General features: G+C 42.7%; 1 protein-coding gene across 1 annotated transcript; it reads right to left on the bottom strand.

The window, feature by feature from the left end:
- Positions 1 to 5,006: 5,006 nt before the first annotated feature.
- LOC148901027 (uncharacterized) lies at positions 5,007 to 12,923 on the bottom strand. Its single transcript, XM_089018948.1, is given in 3 exon segments — positions 5,007 to 6,198; positions 6,200 to 7,299; positions 12,517 to 12,923. Coding segments are annotated over 3 exon segments (1,290 nt in total). The 5' UTR covers positions 12,644 to 12,923; the 3' UTR covers positions 5,007 to 6,135.
- Positions 12,924 to 22,907: the final 9,984 nt, after the last annotated feature.

The following is a 22,907-nucleotide window of genomic DNA, read 5'->3' as shown; positions in this document are numbered from 1 at the left end:
ATATTGAATTGTATTTAAAATGTGGAAGCACATTCCAATCAACGAACAAATGAAATGACAGAAAAACAGTTGACTCAATTGCATGCATGAAAGCCCGATCAAGTTGAAAATACTCCAAATATTTGTGGCAACTGATTACGTCATAGTTTTTGAGTAGTAAAACTACATTTTATGAGTTTGATTGAAAAAATATACCTTCAGTTTACTCAAATGCTTTCTTTATATTATCTTCGTTTTTGAGGAGTGGAAATAAATGTTATGAGTTTGACTGAACTTAAAAGATGTACTTTCAGTTTTCTCGTGATCTTGATTTTTAAGTTTAAATTAGGTTTCATATGCAAGCTTATGTCTGTGTAAGCTCTCAGTCGTACAGGAGTGGTCAATCGATGAGAAGGTTTCTTCAGCCGTCATCTGTACAAATTTGAAGGTTTCGGACGTTTCGCCTCCTATCCAAGAGGCTTCGTCAGCCAACTAAAGTCTGACTGGTCGTATCGGCCCTATTTATATATCCCTAATGTCCAGGCATGGCAGCGCCGGACACAGCTATGATAGGTCCCTACTCTCAGGTTGGGGGGAGCAGAGGACCACTCCCTGTGCCCCCACTGATTGTTCCTACATTCCTGACTAACGACTGGCCTATTTGCCACACTCCCACCGGTATCACCTCATCAGCATTACGAATGTTGCCTAACCTGTTTTGCCTAAGCAGGCTATTGAATGAACGATCCAAATTGAACCTCACCCCACCAGAACGGTTTAATGAAGGATTTTATAGTTTTATAAGAATCGCTTCTTTTACCCCCCTTTCAAACCATCTATGTTCTTTCGCTAAGATTTTAACCTCATTGTCGTCAAATGAGTGGTTGGTAGCTTTTAGGTGCAAATGTACTGCCGATTGAGGCCCACTTGTATTATCCCTGCGATGTTGATAAATTCTTTTTTTGAAGTTTTTTTTTAAAATGGAAGACATGTCAGCATGCATGCACTCAACAATGAGATGTGTTTTTTTGTTCTTTTAATCGTAAAATGTCCTTGGATGCCTACAAAAGGCACTTGGAGATCAAAGGTATTATTATTATCAGAACCAAGCCTTTCATCGTCCCACAGTGGGACACATAATTAATCGTAAATCCCGAGCTTGTGTCAGGAAGGGCATCCGGCATCAAAGCTTGGCCAAAACAAACATGCTAATCAAAGCTCTCAAGATGGAGGACACTGATTGGCTAAAGAAGAAGATTGATGTCATGCCTTCAGCTTCATGCAGTCCGCCGACAAACCACCTGGTGTCATTTGGAAACAATGTATATTGCAGTGTTTTCAATTGGAAACATTTATAAGTTTGGTGTTTGCTCTCAACATTTAGCTTGTAGCAGACGTGCACATTCCACCACGTCTCTGATCCACTTTCATCTACAACTGCTTCATGCCATTAAGCGTTTTTCGTGTAGAGTACATGGGGAAAAGTCTTTAAGTTTGCACAACTCTCCATATTTTTTATGTTCTTGTTGCGTTGATTATTTTGTTTTGTGTTGACTATGATGTGAAGTACTTTGTGAAAGCTGCAGCCATCATGGCACCCTCGTACAGCTGCCTCGACAGCAGCTCCTAACAAATCCTTTTCTGTTCGACTATTTTGTTGATTTATTTTATTTCTATGAGGCATAGAATACTTTGTTTTTATCTTTTCACCTCCCCCCCATTCCCCTTTCAATTTTGCTGCTGTCGATTGCAAATTTCCCAAATGTGCGACTATTAACGGCTCGTCAACTCGAGAATAAGACTTCCTGAATATTCAGCACGAGTCTATAAAGGTGATATATAGCTATATTAAGTGGAATCTGTCAAATGCGTCTATTCTGCCCATAGTAATTGCATTACAATGCAGCACAGTGCCCCCAGTGGTGGAAATTGTTAAAACCACTCAAAAAGTTGTGGAGTAGCCATTTTGAAATATAACAGTGGAGAGGTGTGATCACATCCACGTCCATCCTCTTTCTTTTGACTTGTTCAGACACAGTATGTAAGTACATTTACACCATTATACATTTTACTGTTTGTTGTGCACGTTTTTATAAGCCTACATGAATATTTCATCAATTAAGCATTTTAAATACCATAGAATTGTTGAATGGGCTCGAGAATAGGCCTGTTCCATTTGCTGTTCCATTTCCATTTCCACCAAAAGACCTCTGCAGTTTGCCTACCGGGCAAACAGGTCTGTGGAGGATGCAGTCAACATCGGACTGCACCACATCCATAACCACCTCGACAACACATGAACCTACGCAAGGATCCTGTTTGTGGACTACAGCTCTGCGTTCAATATCATCATCCCAGAACTCCTCATCCCCAAACTTCTCCAGGTTGGAGTGTCCCCTACGATCTGCCAGTGGGTCCTCAGCTTCCTGACAGGACGGACACAACAGGTCAGACTGGGGAAAATATCATCCTCAACACGAACCACGAGCATTGGAGCCCCGCAGGGATGCGTCCTCTCTCCATTGCTTTTCACTCTCCACACAAACGACTGCACCAAGACCCACCCAGCTGTCAAATTCATAAAGTTCGCAGGCGACACCACAGTCATCGGTCTCATCAAAGACGGCGACGAGTGGAGCAGCTGGAGCTCTGGTGCAGCCGTCACAACCTGGAGCTGAACACGCTCAAGACAGTAGAGATGATCGTGGACTTCAGGAAACATCCATCACCACAGCTACCCCTCACACTATCCAACTGCCTGGTGTCAACCGTTGAGACCTTCAAGTTCCTGGGAATCACAGTCTCCACCAGTTGGTCAACACCAACTCCATCCTAAAAAAGGCCCAACAGAGAATGTACTTCCTGAGGCTGCTAAAGAAGCATGGCCTGCCACAGGAGGTGCTGCAACATTTCTACACGGCTGTCATCGAATCCATCCTGTGTTCTTCCATCACTGTTTGGTTCGGGGCCGCCACAAAAATTGACAAAATCCGACTTCAACGGACGGTTAGGACGGCGGAAAAAATTATTGGCACTGTCCTACCCATTCTCGAGACTGCAAGACTCCAAACTAGGGTGCGGAATATCATACTGGACCCTCCGCACCCTGCCCACCACCTTTTCCAGCTACTCCTCTCACGCAGGCGCTGCCGATCCATGCGCACCAAATCCAGCAGACATTTAAACAGCTTGTTTCCCCCAAGCCCTTAACTCTTTGAACAGTAGCCCAAATGGAATTTGGTTCATCGCTTCTACGGGTGTTGATGGAAAAGGATGGTTAAATCATCAGGGAGCCAGGTGTAGAATTTGCCTTTGGTGCTCAAAAGCCGGCTTGAAGACCTCCGCAGAGGCCCGCTGTCACAGTTCCGTAGAAGCAGCGTCACCCCCGAGCTCATTCCCCCTGACGTGGTTCCCCGGGTGGCGTCTGTCGACCGGCTCTCGCCGCCTCGCTGGTGCCCCAACACTTAGAAAATCTTCAAAAAGTAGAGGCCGAGATGCCCGCCTTCGGTGCTTGAAAGCCGGCTTGAAGACCTCCGCAGACGCCCGCTATAACACTTCCATGGAAGCAGCGTCACCCCTGTTAAATATGTTCATCAGGGGGGAGATGTTGGGGTAATTCGCCATACAAACATCTCCAAACATCGCTCTGTAATCTTTGTTTACATTTTGGACTTCCTGATACGTCTGCCTGTCAGGTGTTGTTGTTTGTACTTTTCTGTTCAGATGACTTTGCTGTTTGAGATTTTGTTCCCGCTGGCTTAATTTTAATAATAATAATAATAATACCGTATTTTCACGACCATAAGGCGCATATAAACGTCTCAGATTTTTTTGAAAATGTGCGGTGCGCCCTGTAGTGCGGACGTATTAGAGACCACCATGAGGAGGACGTGGTAGGGAACATGAGGGGGATGTGTGGGCGGGGTTTGTGTATAAACGAACAGGTATGTGCTTTATGCAGAACATTGCTGTTTTAACAACCCTGAAAATGGCAAAGAGACATGGTTATGAAGCTCAGTTTAAACTGAAGGCTATCAGCTACGCCAAGGAACATGGGAATCGAGCCGCCGTGACATAATACGCGGACATAAGGCAAGGTGGCCGGAGTTGGAGGAAAGATTCGAGCAATGGATCGGCGAGCGAAGAGCGTTTCGACTGTCACCATCCCACTCAGAGCAGTAACGCTAACAGAAGAAATGAAAATTGAACATTTCCAAGGAGGTCCGTCTTGGTCCTGTCGTTTTATGAAACTGCCATTTTTCCATCCGGACCAGGACTACGGTAGCCCAGCAACGGCCGGCGAATTATTTTGAAAAGCTCGCGAAAAGGCTTCGTTTCCTGTTGTGCTTGGCTGCCATGCCAACGGAGAGAAACTCCCAATTATGATTTTTTAAAAGAAAGACTTTGCCTAAAGAGACATTTCCAGAAGGCGTCATTATTAAGGCACACGAAAAGGGCTGGATGTTACGCCACAGTTTGCCAAAGGATTGTGGATGCGTGAGCTTACGTGTCTGCTGGCACGGTGGTTCGAGCTTTCAGAAAAGTCGGTACCGGTAATGTGCTCTTTTTTACCATGTCGACGCCTATTGAGTGATGATTCCAAAATGTTCTTACTTTGTAATTAATAAATAAAGCACTTCCAAACTCAGTTTTGCTCCCGATCTGTTTTTTTAAATACACACACTTGTATGCCTGTGTGTTGTTGTGAGGCGGACGTACGTATGGCAGTAGAGGATATGTACCGGTATATAAAACTTGCGCCCTATCAGCCGGTGCGCTCAATGTGTAAGTTAAATAAATGAATGGCACACATAAATGAGACTGCGCCTTTTCACACGGTGCGCCCTTTGGTCGTGAAAATACGGTAATAATAATAATAATAATATTAATAATAATAATAATAATAATAGTACATTTAATTTATAAGCGCCTTTCAAAATACAATTTGTCAAATACACCCTGCTGCTCCTTCCTTTCTGCTTTTTTGGGATCCTCCACCATCACCACCTTGCAAACGTGACAAAAAATAAAAAAAAAAGTAACCTTTTTATTTTAATTGTAACCTAAATCTTTTCATCACAGACCAGCAAGGCCAACACCTAAAATAATCTCTCTGTTAACTTTGAACAGACAATGCCATCAACAAATCAAATCATATTGATCCATTTTGGTTTTTGTTCAATGTTCAGTGACTCTGATGCTGCACGTGGGTCCAAGCCAAACTTTTGACATGCAAGTGTATCCATTTCTGGAGTCTGGCTCTGCGCACAGGAAGTACTCAGGACTGAATGAAGGTGTTCATCGGTGAGACCACTCCTATGTGGTGTTTTGTTCATCTTCATGAATGAAGAGTTGCTCGCACGGATATGTGCTCCCGAAAATCGAGAGCATTTGCGGAACTTGGGCACGGAGTTCGGGCAGCGTGTCAGGGAGGTCAAGTGGAAATTACACAGCACGGACAGTCATATTTTGACTTGAGCGTGTCATGACACTGCAGCTCAATAAGCTCCATTTGGAGATTCTGCTGACGTCGCACATACAAAATAAATGGCTGCGCTGACGCCACCGAGCGCTTGACACATTCAATGTGTAGGCACCTTTAGCGGTACGTGCACTGTGTAACATGCCGGAGGGCCAGATTAGAAATCATCTTGCCGGCTAAATATAATTGTAGTGCGGGCCCAAAATAATTGTAGTGTGGGCCAGGATTGGCCCGCAGGCCTGATTTTGACATGCCTGCTTGCTTGTTGTGACGCACCTTTTTCAGTTGGTGTTACACCAGATGAAACACATCATCCGTCACAACATCCATGGCACTCTGACGAAGGCGGAAGTAAACGCCGAAACATGTCAGTTATTGTCCACCTAAAATACACTGTTTGTAAGAAAAGAATCTGTTTTAAATTAAAATTATAACTGTGGATTCTTGTGTGGCTAAATACAGTCAATGGCTCTTCTGAGAGAATTCATTGCCACAAAGTGGGCAGTAAAAAGATTTGTCAGCAGTGCGGATTATTGTGTGGCTAATTAAATTGCTCTTCTTTGAGAATCCTTTCTCACCAGTGTGGATTCTCAAGTGCACTTTTGAGTGAGGCTTCCTTAAGAATCTTTGACCACATTCTTAACAGGCAAAATCTTTCTCACCAGTGTGGATTCTCATATGAATAACTGAAGATACCCTGTGAGAGAATCTTTTGCCACAAACTGAACAGGAAAAAGGTTTGTGACCAGTGTGGGTTCTTGTGTGTTTACTTAAGCTTCCCTTCTCAGAGAATCCTTGGCCACAAACTGAACAGGAAAAGGGTTTCTCACCAGTGTGAATTCTTGTGTGTTTACTTAAGCTTCCCTTCTCAGAGAATCCTTTGCCACAAATTGAACAGGAAAAGGGTTTCTTACCAGTGTGAATTCTCGTGTGTTTACTTAAGCTTCCCTTCTCAGAGAATCCTTTGCCACAAACGGAACAGGAAAAGGGTTTCTCACCAGTGTGGATTCTTGTGTGGCTAATTAAATGGCCCTTCTGGTTGAATCTTTGCCCACACACTACGCAGGGAAAGGGCTTCTCGCCAGTGTGGATTCTGATGTGGTCAATTAAAGAGCCCTTGTGAGAGAATCCTTTGCCACAAACTGAACAGGAAAAAGGTTTCTCACCAGTGTGGATTCTTTTGTGTATACTTAAGCTTCCCTTCTCAGAGAATCCTTTGCCACAAGTTGAACAGGAAAAAGGTTTCTCGCCGGTGTGAATTCTTGTGTGGCTAATTAAGGAGACCTTATAAGAGAATGTTTGACCACAATCTGAACAAGAAAAGGGTTTCTCGCCAGTGTGGGTTTTTGTGTGGCTAATTAAATGTTCCTTCTGAGAGAATCCTTTGCCACAATCTGAACAGGAAAAAGGGTTCTCACCAGTGTGGATTCTTGTGTGGCTAATTAAATGGCCCTTCTGAGAGAATACTTTGCCACAATCTGAACAGGCAAACGGTTTCTCACCGGTGTGGATTATTGTGTGGCGAATTAAATTGCCCTTCTCAGAGAATCCTTTGCCACAAACCGAGCAGGCAAAATGTTTCTCAGCAGGGTGGGTTCTCGCATGCTGTTTCAAATGACTCTGATCAGTAAACGTCTTGCCACACAGAGAAGATTTGCAGGGTTTGTTGTCAGCGTGACATGTCAGATCACCGTCAGACTCTTCATCTTGACCATCATCATTTGATGATCTGTTGTCATCATTTTTGGTGCAAGGGTGCTCCGGCTCCTCTCTTTTAATGTCGCATGCTTCCTCTTCTTCCTTCTTCAGCTGTTTAGGGCAAGCACCTTCGCTGTTGTCTGCATGACACAACAAGACAGACACACACGCAATTATGGTGTAAATTACTCAGAGATAAATTAGTTCATATTAACACTGAGTACCTGGGATAAATTAACATAATTCCGAAGTTGTTGTTTTTGTTTTTCATCAATCGTCAGTGACTTATTGACTCGTTGACTGGCAGACGATGGCCAGGAATGTGTCCGCTCCGGTGCCACGGTTTTTATTGCGCTTGCACTTTCTTCTTAACTAAGAATTCTGAGTTAAAAGTTGGAATTCTGAGTGAAAAGTCGGAATTCTGAGATAAAAGTCGGGATTCTGAGTTAAAAGCAGAATTCTGTGTTAGAAGTCAGACTTCTGAGTTAAAAATTGGAATTCAGAGTTAAAAGTCGGAATTTTGAGTCAAAAGTCGGAATTCTGAGTTAAAAGTCAGAATTCTGAGTTAAAAGTCAGAATTCTGAGTTAAATGTGTGTGTGTTACTTACGGTTTGAGTGAACGCTGGTGCGTCTGGCTGCCGCTACCCTCAGAAAAACATTTTTGTTCTTATCCTGTCTGTGACTGTAAAGTGTCCTTGAGAGTTTTGAAAGGCACTTCTAAATTGAATGTATTATTATTATTATTATGATTGTGATGATGATGATTATTATTATTATTATCATCATCACAATCGTCTTCTTGTGCCGGTCCCAAGCCCGGATAAATGTAGAGGGTTGTGTCAGGATGGGCATCCGACGTAAAAGCTTGGCCAAAACAAACATGCGGATCATACCTCTGAAGATTGAGGTCACTGATTCGCTGTGGCGACCCCTTGAAGGGAAAAGCCGAAAGGAAAAGAAGAGATTATTATCACATTTGTGGTGGATTTTTTTCTCTTTCTTGGATTAATTTTCTCCATCGTTATCATTTCATTATTTCTTCATCATCGATTGTTTGTGAAAAGACTTGACGCCGGCGTAGAAAAATTGCTTTGCCGCCAAGAACCTGTTGGCCAGCTGCTTCCACCTCTCGCAGCCAATGTGTTTATGTTTAGATCACGAAATAGACACTAATACAGTGATGCTTTTTCCAGACGTGCTGCTTTTTTTGTGCAAACACATTCTCTTTCTGTCTTTTTCTGTCTCAACGCGCACACTTCCTTCCCCTAGCTACACACACACACACACAGAGCTTTTACCACCCGTGTGCGTTCTTAGCCGAAGGGCTTCACACCCTTATGCGTTTAGTGTGCAAGAACTTCTTGAACACGAAGCACGTAAAGCTTTTTCGTCCTTGTACGTCTGGATGTGCTGGTCAAAACTGTTCAAACAAGCCTACGGCCAGCATGCAAAAGTTTTTTTTATTTTATTTTGTGTGTGTGAGTTCTCATGCATCTTTTGGGCGAATTTCTTGGTGCACATTCTGAAAGGCGGTGTGAAATTAAATGGTTTGTTGTTCTTATTCTCTACTGCAGGGGTGTCAAAGTCATTTTTTGCCGCGGGCCACATTGTAGTCATGGTTTCCTCTCGAGGGCCGTTATGAATTTGGGGAACCCATTAGAATGTTTAAATCCCTTCAAATATTACATATAGAGCACACAGCAAATTCATGAATAACTCGTTTTCAAATCTGAAGTCAAGAATAATGACTTTTATTGTGGTTGACATCCAAAAATATGAAATTTTGGCTCAGATTTTAGGAATCATCATGGAATTTAACAAGTTTGATTTGCTTTCGCAGGCCGAAAAAAGTTATGTGGCGGGCCGGATTTGGCCCGCGGGCCTTGACTTTGACACCTGTGCTCTGCTGTGTGCGTTTACTTGTGCTTCATCAGGTTGATACTGCGGCCAAGCCCCTCCACTCACAAAATCTAAGTCGAGAGAGCCGCCACTTTGAATGACAACACTGTACATTATGGCAGTCTGCCACGAGCAAGCGATGAGCGGCGTGGGCCACCTTCAAAATAAAAGTGACACAACAAATTAATGCCCGGCAGTGGTTTGGATGTAAATAAAAAAAAAAAATATGTAAAACAAACGGTTTCTTGGCTGTTGGTTAACAATCACGTCCACCTAGAATAGAAAAGAATATGTTCTCTCAGAACAGTGCCAAAACAATAATAATAATAATAATAATAATAATAATAATAATAATAAACTGCTTCAAATAAAATAATAATAATAATAATAATAAAATAATAAGCTTCACAATTCCCAATGATCACGTGGAAAAAAAAAAAAAAAAAAAAACTGGACACTTGTAAATATGGGTTGTTGCAATATATCTAAATGCATCTCTTGATTCTGCACTATGTACAGTCTTGTTTATAGAACGGTTTTTGCACATCTACATTTGCACAGTATACAGTTGACATTTTTATTTTGTTATGCTTAGAATATCTTGTTTTCTATCCTTTCACTCCCACCCCAACCCCATCCCTCTTCAATTGCTGCTGTGGACTGCAAATTTCCCCATTGCGGGACGAATAAAGGTATTCTGATTCTGATTCTGATTCTGAAACTGCATTATAGTTGAGCGCATGCTGACGTTATTTTTCATCAATTTTTAAAAACTTCTAAAGGAAAAAAAAATACACTGCGGTAAACTAAAACACACCAGCTATCCAACCAAATCACTCTGATACAGATCTGATGTTTTATTTTGAAATAATTGGCTCTGAAAAGTGACATATGGCCTCTTTCCTGACTCCAATCCATGTGAGCAGTTTACATTTTCTGAAGCCTTTTATTAAAAAAATACCATCACATCTGCATCAGATTGGCCTGGTTGGATAGCGGGGGTGCTTTAGTTTCCCCCAATGTTTATTTGGTCCAGGGATATTGAATATTTTCCAATTTACAAGTTTTTAAACATACAATATAGATGTTTTCAATATTCAGAGGACCATTATTCCAGAATAAGACACCAGATATGTATCAGAGTGGTCTGGTTCGGATAGCAAGGGTGCTCTAGTTTCCTCCAGTCTTGATTTGGTCCAGGGATATCAAATATTTTCCCATTTAGAAGTCTTTAAAAATTGACGAACAATATTGATATGTTTCATTTTTCAGAGGCCTTCTATTCCAAAATAAAGCAGTAGATCTGTCTCAGAGTGGTCTGGTTGGATAGCTTAGGTGCTCTAGTTTCCCCAGTGTTGATTTGGTCCAGGGATAACAAATACTCACACACGCACGAACGCACGCAAACAAATACAGATCTGATGTTTCATTCTGGAATAAGGTGCGTCTGAAAATTCAAAACGTATTGATATTGTTAGTCAATGTTTAAAAACTTCTAAATCAGAAAATACAGTAAAGTCTCGTTATATCGATATCGGATATATCGATAGTCCCGGTTATATCGATACTGTTTCTATGCACGCACGGAGAAAATTAGATACAAACAGGGTCGGATATATCGATAGTCCCGGTTATATCGATATTTTTTCGGACTCCCTTGAATATCGATATAACGAGACTTTACTGTATTTTCTGATTTAGAAGTTTTTAAACATTGACTAACAATATCAATACGTTTTCAACTTTCAGACGCACCTTATTCCAGAATGAAACACCAGATCTGTATCAGAGTGGTCTGGTTGGATAGCTGGTGTGCGCTGGTGTGCTTTAGTTTCCCCCAATATTGATTTGGTCCAGGGATATAGAATATTTTGCCATTTAGAAGTTTTTAAACATTGACATTTTCAACATGTTCACACACATTTGAGGCGGGAAAGAGGTCTGATGTCACTTTTCAGAGGCCCTTTATTTCTAAATGAAACATCAGATCTGTATCAGAGTAGTCTGGTTCGATAGCTTGGGTGCTCTAGTTTTCCCAAGTGTTGAAATGGTGCAGGGATATCGAATATTTTGCGATTTGAACATTGACAGTACCAACATGTTATCACTTTTCAGAGGCCCATTATTCCAAAATAGAACATCAGATCTGTAACAGAGTATTCAGGTTGGATAGCTGTGGTGCTTTAGTTTCCCCCAGTGTTGATTTTGTCTGGGTATAGCGAATATTTTCCGATTTAAAAGTGTTTTAAAATTGACAAACAATATCAATGTTTTCAATTTTCAGAGGCCTGTTATTCCAGAATAAAACATCAGCTCTGCATCAGAGTGGTCTGGTTGGATAGCTGAGGTGCTCTACTTTCCACCAGTGTTGATTTGATCCAGGGACATCGGATATTTTCCCATTTAGAACTTTTAAACAATTAATGAAAAATAACGTCAGCATACACTCAACTATGATGGTGTTTATTTTACTTTTCATCATCATCATTTTTACAATTATTATTATTATTAGTTTTTTTTCTGTCTCCACTTGAGTACGCGTTTTGGCACCTGTCTGAGAGTCCTTATTCTTAATCAAGTTTAACATAACGTTATCCTTACCCGACAGCCAAGAAACCGCTCGTTTCCATATTTTTTGTTTATTTACATCTAAAACCACTGCCGGCCATGCACTTGTGGCGTCACACGTGTGTGTGATTTTGAAGTGCGCCATCCAACCCTTTCATGTCTTTCAATTCCTTGATCTCCTTGATGTGCGTCTCACCTTGACGCGTAGCACACGCTTGAAAATTGTATAAAAGGAGCTGTCACGGGACAGAGAGATTGGGCGAACCACGGGGCAGAATCATATCAGACTCATCTCGGGCTCACGCCCGGCTCACGCCCGGCTCACGCCGGGCGTCGGACGGACATCACGGCACGACTTGCTCAACTCCACTCCACGATCAAGCTCTGCGTGTCACCTGCCTGGGAGATCTGACAACGAACCTACTTACAAATAAAGAGAACCACCAAACTCTTTATTGGCGATAATCTCTGCCTCTCTTGTGTGCATCTCTGTCTAAGCTACTCGTCGACACACGCACGAACGCACGCACACACACACAGACAAACAGGGAGGGAGCGAAAGCGACTAACCCACAGCAACGAATGCTGCGTTTGGTCTCTAGTCAGGCATCGCTAGTCGAACAAGCAAACCGAGTTCCTCATATCATTACAAGAGCCACTTCATGTCAGAATGGGTTTGATCAGAAACAAAAGTCCTGATGATGTCGCACAAGTTTTGAGACTTTTGATTCTATAAATTTGTGATGAGAGCTTTGTGTCTTTGCACTTGGATTTCCTACAGGCATTGTATGTTGCTTATTTAAGCGCGTGTTTACAAAAAAAACAATACGTTGTTCAAAGAGACAAAGAAAGTTCAAAGAAAACAAGCGAGACGAGCAGTAAGAGCCAACCTAATCCGTGAGGAACAACTCTTGGCTGCATCCTCCAAATGGCGCCCGGCAGTTGACGTTGTCCCTTGTGGTCCTCTTTTTCTTCACAAAGTTCCTTCTCGGCCTCTGGTGTCCTTCTTGCATCCATTGTTCACAGGCCAGTTCCAAAATGTTTCGCTGACGATCTCTGCGGAGCGATGCGTTGAGCACGAAGGCCTCTTTGTTAGTAGCTAGCAAACTCGGCTAAACTAAACGAGGCCTCGAACGTCCAACGACACCGAGAGGATTTTAATCGGACACAAGCTTCAACGAAAGATGTTTTAACCGAGCAAGATAGTGGTGGGCGCTCCGACTGGGCGTTTGGAGCACGTCGCCGACAATAATTTGGTCAACGACCGTCGACTGCGTTTTGGGCAGCAGTCCGAGCTAGCGTCAAGTCAGCAATTGTGACTACTATGCACACCGGAAATATGACCATAGTGAACGCCGTTCACCACCTGCGAAATAAAAGCATTCTAAATCATATCAGCTGTTGTTGCTGACTTTATTTGTGAACTGATCATTAAAAAAATTACATTTGGGAAACATGGTTTTCTTTTCATCTGCCGATAAAATGTACAGTATTTTAAATAACTGTTGCTCTGCGGGCCTGTGGACGGTCAAACCACTCCTTGTTTTCTATGCTGACTTAGTGAATACTGTGGTTTTAACATGACATCATTCTTATTGTTGTTGCTGTCTGTCTCATAAGGCCAAAACATGATAGGCAATGAATTGTCTTCAAGCAATTTCGCTTATCGTCAACCTCAAGTGTGTGCATACAGGACAGGGCATTTTTTTGCAAAGGAGCCACATGATAAGCTAATGTGTGTGTTAAACGGGTGTGTATTGTGTGTGTGTGTGTGTGTGTGTGTGTGTGTGTGTGTGTGTGTGTGTGTGTGTGTGTGTGTGTGTGTGTGTGTGTGGCAAAGTCATGTTTGGGTAATTTCACTAAATGATGTCACCTGCGAACGAGCTAATCATGTGATACCTGGATGTTGGAATGCCTTTTTATGAGCATGCGCAGAATAAACATTTGATGAGTTCCCAGATCAATGGTTGACACGGCTGTGCATCATTATTCTCTCGTGAGTATTAGCCATCGTTAAGGTAAACTACTATCTTGGTGACTGTTTAAATGTTAGGACTGCTGCAGGAATGTCCAGCGCTACAGGTTACGGGCCCAGTACCACAGACCAAAGGTGGTTCAGGCTTTTATTCGATGGCGATGAGAAAAATTACAAGCTCTGGGAGACGAGGTTTTTGGCACACGTGAAATTGCGCGGCCTTAGAGACGTTGTTTTGGGCGTCCCGGACATCGAGAAGGACGATGAATAAGCTCTCGCCGAAGATAAGGCTAAAAATGTAGAGGCATATGCAGAGTTTGTGCAATGTCTGGACAATAGGAGCCTATCGCTGGTAATAAAGGACGCAAAACGTGACGGGAGACGAGCACTGGAGATTCTCCGTGAGCATTATGCTGGAAAGGACAAACCACGGATGGTGAGTTTGTTTTGTGAACTTTCCTCACTCCGAAAAGGCAGCTATGAGACAGTCACGGACTATGTTATCCGACCAGAAACTGTATTTGTTGGGGTAATTGGATTGGATTGGATATGCCTTTATTAGTCTCACAGTGGAGAAATTTACATTTCACAGCAGCAAAGTGATGAAAGGAATGAAAGTAGAAAAACAAAATACATGAGCTGCTGGAAAGGCAGCCACTCTCGCGGCGCCGTATTGAAGTCAAAAGAACAAAAAAAAAACTAAATAACAAATGATATGACAGCATAGAGACAATATGACAAAACAAAGACACAGGGAGACATTCATTCTTCAGGACTTGCTGTACCCTCTTTTTGATGACATGAAGCAGTTCTAGATGAAAGAGGAGAGGATCAAAGCGTCTTTCCACCAGTGGATCAGGGACATCATGGTGGAATGTGCACGTCGACTACAAGCTAAATGTTGAAAGCAAACACGCAGCTGTAGCATCCATTGACAAAAAGAGATTGTCTCACATCTCCTGTTGCACATAAATCCGCTTCACTTCCAAGCCGCGACAGTTCCACATACGCATCGGCGCTCTGCGCTGACGCTCCTTTCTTCTTATCGCGGGTTCCTCAAGCCATGCATCCATCCAGCCGCAGACTGTCCAACAGCACTGACCTTTCCGCTAAACAAAGCGGGGCTGTGAAGATGCTGCCCATTACAGGCGCAAAAAAGCACAATGGCCCCTTTGGTGTCCAGCGATGGCAGTCGAATGGCTCCGACAATCCTCACATTCAAAAACAGTACTGGCATATTCATGCTGCCGAAAAAGCGCAACCGCTCAGCACAGCCTCCTCCTTGATGAATGTCGTGGTCAAAAATGCTGAAAAACAATCTGTTTCCATTCCACACGATGCACAACAACACAAAGTGACAAAAGAAAACACAAAACAAGACAAAAACAACCAACAAAGCAAGGCTCATGAGAGCACTTGCTGAGGCTGCCTACTCGGGCGCCATCTTGGACTTCAATCAATTCTTCATCTTTAATCACGTCATTAAGGAGGGCAGGAGAGCATATTAGCGATGGACTCCAGATAGCCATGGTGCTAAAAGGGCTTCCTGACGTCTACAAACCGTTCGTTGTGCACGTCACCCAAACTAATGACAGAATGACTTTTGGCGAGTACAAAACTAAACTACGAAGTTTTGAGAGACATTTGGAGGTATTTCACTGTCACTCTGAATGTTGTCCCACATGCCAAAACCCGTTTGAGTTTGACCATTTGTGCTGTTGTTCGTTAAAAACTTCACCAGTCTATGTCTCAGGGTACTACACGTTATAGGCTGGACTATACTTATAACATACAAAAATTCCCCTCTCACATCTGGACTCTAACTTCTTTTTGTCTTATTTATATATGTAACATTCACAGCCAAATATTTGCATATTAGAAAGGTTAGTTGTTTTTCCTGTAAATACTCGGTAAGGTGTCGGTAAGGTCCCGGGACCTCTCCTCTTTATCAACTACCTTCTTCCCCTTGGCAATATTATCCGTAAATTTGGTATACAATTTCATTGCATTGCTTTCTTCCACCTTCTTCCGTTTCACTTTGCCTCTCTGAAATTAAATCCCGTTTTACCCATAACTTCCTCAAACTTAACAGCAAAAAACCTGACATTCTCCTCATTGGTACCAAATCCACCTTGAGCAAAGCTAACAGTTTCTCTCTCGCGATTGTCAATTCGACCGTTTCTCCCTCCCATCAGGTTAAAAGCCAAGGTGATCTTGAGGCCAAAAGACTGGTACAAGTTAGAAATTGTGCTGAGTGCATTCTGCATAGATTCTGAGCTATTATTACAGCACAGTCATCAGCACACTGAAGTGCACAGATGTGGAGCCGTCTGATGTTGAAGAGGTTTCCATTGAGGCAGATGATGTGGTGAACCGAAACAATTCGCAAACAGAGCTGGGAGATGGTGGTTGAGAAATGGTTCCATTTGCAGGACGGATTGATGAACTGTGAGATGCACAAGCCACTTGCAGTTTGGCACACCGAACTGATGATTTGGGATCGATGGCAAAGCCCCTATTGAGAATAGTTTTGATTTCCAAAAGTATAGTGTTTGGCATTTATTCAAATGCATGACAATTTTTATTTTGCACATATTTCTCATCCAACCATCTAGCGAGCGACGAACTGTTACAATTAGGCTTGATCGAATGAAAAATATTCGACGTTGGAGATGCGATGGCGGAAATCCAACGTTTATTAAGACAGCCGCAGATGCTGATTCCTCTTCTGGCTGCCTTTGCGTACAGTGATGACATTTGTCAGTTAAAAAGTAGTTTATACTTACGACTAAAAGTGCAGGATAACCTGTCAAGATTGATTGTGAATTATCATTATTATTATGAATTGGATGCAGTGCACATTAAAGTAATTGACTGCAGTGCGCATTAAAGGAATTTCTCGCCGGTAAGAATGAAATTGGCAAATGAGTTGAGTGGGCACCGATGTCAGTCAGAGATTCAGGTGGACAGGTTAGGCAACATTCGTAATGCTGATGAGGTGATACCGGTGGGTATGGGGCAAATAGGCCAGTCGTTAGTCAGGAATGTAGGAACAAACAGTTGGGCTACAGGGAGTGGTCCTCTGCTCCCCCAACCTGAGAGTAGGGACCTATCATAGCTGTGTCCGGGGTCACCATGCCTGGACATTAGCGATATATAAATAGGGCCGATATGACCAGTTATACTTTAGTTCGCTGACAAAGCCTCTTGGATAGGAGGCGAAACATCCAACACCCTCAAAAAGTACAGATGACGGCTGAAGAAACCTTCTCATCGATGGACCACTCCTGTACGACTGAGAGCTTACACAGATGTATCTCTAAACATCGCTCTGTAATCTTTGTTTACATTTTGGACCTCCTGATACGTCATATCCGGCCTTCCTTTACATGACGTCGCATTTACATTACGTCACATCCTATCGCGTCACACACTGTGCACCGCATAAATATTCCCACAGTCTTGCTCTCTCGCTATGCTTCCTCCTTAAGCTGACACCGCGATGCCTTGCTCTGTCCAAGATTAAACAAACTTTCTGTTCTACACCTGGCTCCCTGATGATTTAACCATCGTCTTCCATCAACACCCGTCAAAGCAATGAACCAAGGGCGAACGATCAAAATAATCCAACAACTTCAACGAAAAATGCTTTAACCGAGCAAGATAGAAAAAATGACAATTTTACATCATTTTTAAAAAATAATAAAAACACTCCCCCAACCAGACCAGGTCGAAGGAAAACAAAACCACCTCAGGTATCGAACAATGAGACTGTCGTTCTGATCCGAAATTACATTTTAAAATAATATAATCCAAAACAATCAAACAAAAACTCCGATCCTTGTTTGGAAAATTGAATCAGAAAATGGATGGTTTCCGGCTAAAAACGGGATACTATCTATGTACGTTTTTTTGGGAAAAAACGGCATACTATTGTCGCCCCTGCGTCAATTTTCGGTTGCCCTGATTGGGTAATTCTTTTATTCTGAGACGACTTGGAACAAAACGGTTTTCCATACTGGGTAGTTTATTCTCACCAAGAACGCCTTTCTCTACATGGTAGTTTATTTCTCGCCAAAACCACTTTGTCTTATGGTAGTTTTTTTCATTCTCAAACACCCTACAATACATGGTCATTTATTTTATTCCATGGTACATTATTGGTAGTTTGTTTTGCGGCAACAAAGACTTAGAATGTAAAAATTGCCTGCCTCACAATTTACATGGTAGTGTATTTTGCACCCAAAAGGTCTTACTATACATGATAGGTTATTTAGCACCAAAAATGCCTTAATATACATACAGTGATACCTCAGTTTACGAACTTAATTGGTTCCCAGAAAGTGTGCATAAGGCGAAAAGTTTGTCTGCCAAATATTTATTTCCCATAAGAAACCATTAAAAATGAGAATAATCCTGTCACGTTTTGCAAGGTGGTGATGGTGGGTGCGGATCCCAAAAAGCAGGCAGGAGGGAGCAGGAGGTTGTTTGACAAATTGTATTAAATTAAAGGTCAGCAGTAACAAAATGTAAAACATCAAAATGATCTGAATGGAAAAAATACAAAGTAGCAAAAGAAAACCAAGTGTAAAAGTCCGCCAAGGATAAACAAACACGTACACGATGCATGCAGCAAACAAGCAGCAAACAACCAATGGACCGGCCCGGATGGTCGTGCCGGGTGTTCTTTTAAATGTCAATGATTAAACGACCAACACCTGCGAGGCTGCAGGCAGGGCTGACGTCGCTACCCGCTGGTCGCCAATCTGATCGAGACGACCAGCACCTGTGAGGTGTAGGCGGGGGCGACAGCGCCCCCCGTGGTCGTCAACCAGATCATGACAAATCCATTCCCAGGTCCCGATAAAACATAATTTTCTACTAAATAAGCATCAAAATCACACAAAATAGACCTTATTTTATGTCTGATAAATGTGCTATTGTATTGTAATAAAATAAATAAAATAAATTGTACTGCGGTACGGAAAATGGATGGATGTATAATAAAGTTGTTTAATTTACCTTTGTGATGTTCGTTGATTGGATTGGATTTGCCTTTATTAGTCTTGGAGTGAGAAATTTATATTTCACAGCAGTTATGAAAAGTTATGAAAGGAATGAAAGTAGAAAAACAAAACACAGGAGCAGCTGGAAAGGCGGATGGAGTTGCCTCTTGATGATATCTGAGTGAAGCTGCCGGGCTTTCTCTGCGATAATACCCTCACTCACACGGTCCCGGGCTAGCTGCTTTTCATTCATCCAAATCAACAGAAGTTTTTCAACCTCTTCTATTGCCTGAGACCGTTGCTTAGACCAGTGATTTTCAACCACTGTGCTGTGGAACACTAGTGTGCCGTGAGAGACCATCAGGTGTGCCGTGAGAAACTATCCAATGCCCCTTTTTCAAATTTAAAATTTTACAAACATTTATTAATCATTTTCTGCCAATGTTATATCATTGTCCTGAGTCCGTGCTGAAAAGACTGGGAGGGTAATTTAATATTCGTCCATGTGGCAACACGTCAATGATTGCCTCTTTCCTGCGAGATGAAAATCCAAAGTAAAAAAAAACGTGCCCTGGTTCAAAAAAGTTTGAAAAACACTGTCTTAGACAACACAGTAACACCCTTAGCCATATGTAGTAATGGTCGACTTAGCGTACTGGTACTGGGATGCTAAGTTACACAAATGCACACCTCGTTGGTGTTTTTCGATGATCTCCTTCTGCTCAACCGTCATTTTCTTTTGTGTCCTCTGCGGCTTAATACTAGCCTGTGGTGGGGTCTTTTTAATAGCAAAAGTACTCCACTCAATAGCAAAACACATCTGCACTGTAAGCGGGTGTACAAAAGTAGTTTGCCAGCCACCGTGGCGCTGTTGGACCGTGTGGTTTGGTGTTTCTCCGCCGAAAACTACTCTGCCAGCCACTGTGGCACTGTGTGTGGTTTGGTTCGTTTGGCAAAAACTAGTTTGTATGTCAAGATTATATTCTCGCGAATGTAATGTTCGTAAAGCGAAAAGTTCATTAGATAAAGTGTTCGTAAGCCAAGGTATAATTGTAGTTTTTTTTTTTAAGATAAAAAGGCCTTCCTATACATGGTCGTTTTATTCAGACTTAAAACACGTTACTATACATCAGATGTGTCAAATCTAATTAAGAGGGCAAAATAAAGTGTCCTTGGGAGCTTTCAAAAACGCTTAAAATGTAATGTATTATTATTATTAATAATAATAATAATAATAATAATAATAATACATTTAATTTACAAGCGCCTTTCTGAACACCCAAGAACACTTTACAACAAAGACACAAAACAGAAAAATCATGAATAAAACAATAAATAATAAAACAGCAGATTAAACTAGACCATTAAGGCAAGTTTAAACATGTGGGTTTTCAGGTGAAATTTGGATGTTGGTTACGGATGTTGGGTGAAAGTGAGTTCCAGAGTTTGGGAGCGGACCGGCTGAAAGCTCTGCACCCCATCGTTGTGAGACGGGCAGAGGGCATATAAAGGTGGAGGGAGGAAGAGGATCTGAGTATTTGAATTAGGTCAGACACATAGGGGGGGTAAACAGAAGTATCTTGAATTCAATACGGAGTTTAACAGGGAGCCATTGGAGCTGTTGGAGGACAGGGGTGATGTGGTGAAAGGAGGGGGTTTTAGTGATGATCTGGGCTGAGGAATTTTGGGCTAGTTGGAGTTTATGGAGAAATTTTTGATTGACCCCGAAAAGAAATGAATTACAATAATCGATACGGGAGGTGACGAGACTGTGAATGAGGATGGCAGTGGTGTGAGGGATGAGAGAGGGACGGAGACGATTGATATTGCGGAGGTGAAATTATGCAGACCGAGTTATGTTATTTATATGGGAGTGAAAAGATAGTGTGCTGTTGAGGATGACACCCAGGCTCTTGACCTGAAGGGCGGGGGACACGGTAGAACTGTCAATGGTGAGAGAGAAACTGTTTGCTTTGTGAAGGGTGGATTTTGTACCGACAATGAGAAGTTCAGTTTTTTCGCTGTTTAGCTTGAGAAAGTTATGAGAAAATCAGGATTTAATTTCTGAGAGGCAAAGTGTAAGGGATGCCGGTGGAAGATAGGCGTCGGGTTTACTGGCGAGGTAGAGCTGGGTGTCATCCGCGAAGCAGTGAAAATTAATGTCAAAATTGCGGAAGATATCACTAGCAATACATTGGTTCTTTTTGTTTGGTAGACGAGCAGTGAAGTAGGTCATAAACCTACAAATGGAAACACAGAATATGAATGCAACTCATTCATCATTTCTATCACTACTTTTACATTATTTTAATTTAAATCAACAGAAAGGTAGAACGTGGAAATGCAACATGTGGACTCACCGGCGATGTGTCTCCCTTGGCTAACAAGAGCCACCTGGTTCAGACAGCATTGAACTCCACAGCCACACCCACTCACCGGCTGATCGGATTAACCCTTTCAAGTCTGTACTGCATGTAAAGCCAAGTTTAACATGTGGTTTCCTATTTACACAACACCTCCCACTTGACCGACTGATGAATCAGAGAGGTCACCCCACATTAAATCATGTTACAATAGTTTTTTTTTTCACATCAGATAAAAGTCCATTCTTATTTACTGCACACGAAGAAGATGATGCCAATGTCAATGTTCGGGCACCTATCTTGACAGAGCGGGTGTACTGTCAGGGTATTGTTATGTGCCTTTTTCCATCTTCTCACTTCGTGAATGTGCAAGTGTGGGACCTGGTGGCAGCGCTAGGCTTTCACCTACCAGCCCTGAAGGTGTGGGGGCAACGACGTCGGCAGGCAGGTGGGTACATATCCTCAAATCTGTGGTTCGAACACGCCCTTTCTAGTCTGGGTCGACAGCCTGTATTCGCCCAAGCCGGAATTGCCCTCTTAGAGCGTTCTGGTCAACGATCCACACGATGTCACCGACTTCACTGTTCCTCTTTGTGTGGTGCACAAATAGATTTGGTCCGGCAAGTTCACGCCATTTTGACCAGAACATGTCCATGCTGATCTGAATGGCTTTGGGATGGATACACAAGATGATTTCTCCTGTATTACCTCATTGTCCGGTCCGGACTGTTGGGTGTGATGTACTCGACTGAGTCCTCTTGCTATTGTGCCCTCGCTTCTATTGGCCTTTTATTTGTTAGGTTAGGTGCCTGATAAAACAGGGTTTGGAGTTCGCTCCAGGTAAATGAGCCTACTGTCCCACCGAGGCTCATGAGGGCTCTCTTTAAGAGCTTTACTGCGGCTTCAGCAGCTCCGTTGCGAACTCCCATGACCACTCTGTTCCATTCTCGGCAGCTTTGTTCTGGATGGAAGCTTGCTCCAGGCTGGCCAGGTGCTTGTGCATTTTATTCAAGGCAGGTTTATCTCCAAAGAAATTTGTTCCTTGGTCAGCCCAGAGTCTTTTTGGATGGCCTCTCAGGGCTATAAAACGAGAGTAAGCTTGGGGGAAGCTTTCAGATGATTGGTCGTCAACAAGGTGATGGAGAATAATAATTTATCATGTTTAAAAGTGCCGTGCTTTGCTGACCAACTAAACAATGGGCCTACAGTCAAAGCGCAGATGGCCACAGTAAATCTGATACGGCACGATGAACCGTCGTCTCCATCAAGATTCTAGAAGGTCCGGCCTTGCACAGAATTTAGGGCTTGAGATACTCCTTTTTCACCGGAGTTATTTACGGCTTAAACATCCTGCACAAGCGCCAGATTACAAATTTATCAGTTCATGGAAAAGACAACCAATTAAAATGTATATGTTTTACTGCTTACATCTGTTGTGGCTCAGAACGCCCAGAGGCGTGGTATGCAAATCAAGAAAACTATGTTTACTAATATATCACTGTAATTTACATATACTCTCAATAAATAGCTTGGCAGAGGGGCGCAGAATTCAGACGTATGTCATCTGATGACTGCGTCTCCTGCCGGCAGTGGGGACAATCTTTCTGGTTCTGAGTCTCTGTCCGTCATATCTCTGACATTTTTGGGGGCTCGTCCGGGATGGCAACGCATCTCCTGCGGTGAGCGGTCTACGGCGACTGTCAAGAACCGGTGCACCGGCAAGGCCATCAAGATTTCGAGAGGACCTCCTTTTCTTGGGGGCAGAAGCCAGGCCTGCTCGCCGGGTGAGACGCAAACGCCATCCCAACGAACCTGGGCGGGCTCGGGACCGGAAGGATCGTCTCCAAAAAATTGAGGTCAGTCTGATAAACGATAGTACAAGCCTATTTGTTTAGGTCTTGGAAGATTTTGGATAGTACAAGCCTATTTGTTTGGGT

Source organism: Hippocampus bargibanti, linkage group LG02, assembly GCF_051943395.1.
Source record: "Hippocampus bargibanti isolate YZ-2025 linkage group LG02, ASM5194339v1, whole genome shotgun sequence".
Classification (NCBI taxonomy): domain Eukaryota; kingdom Metazoa; phylum Chordata; class Actinopteri; order Syngnathiformes; family Syngnathidae; genus Hippocampus; species Hippocampus bargibanti.
Note: the sequence above shows the minus strand (reverse complement) of the source record. Positions and strands in the feature narration are given on the sequence as shown.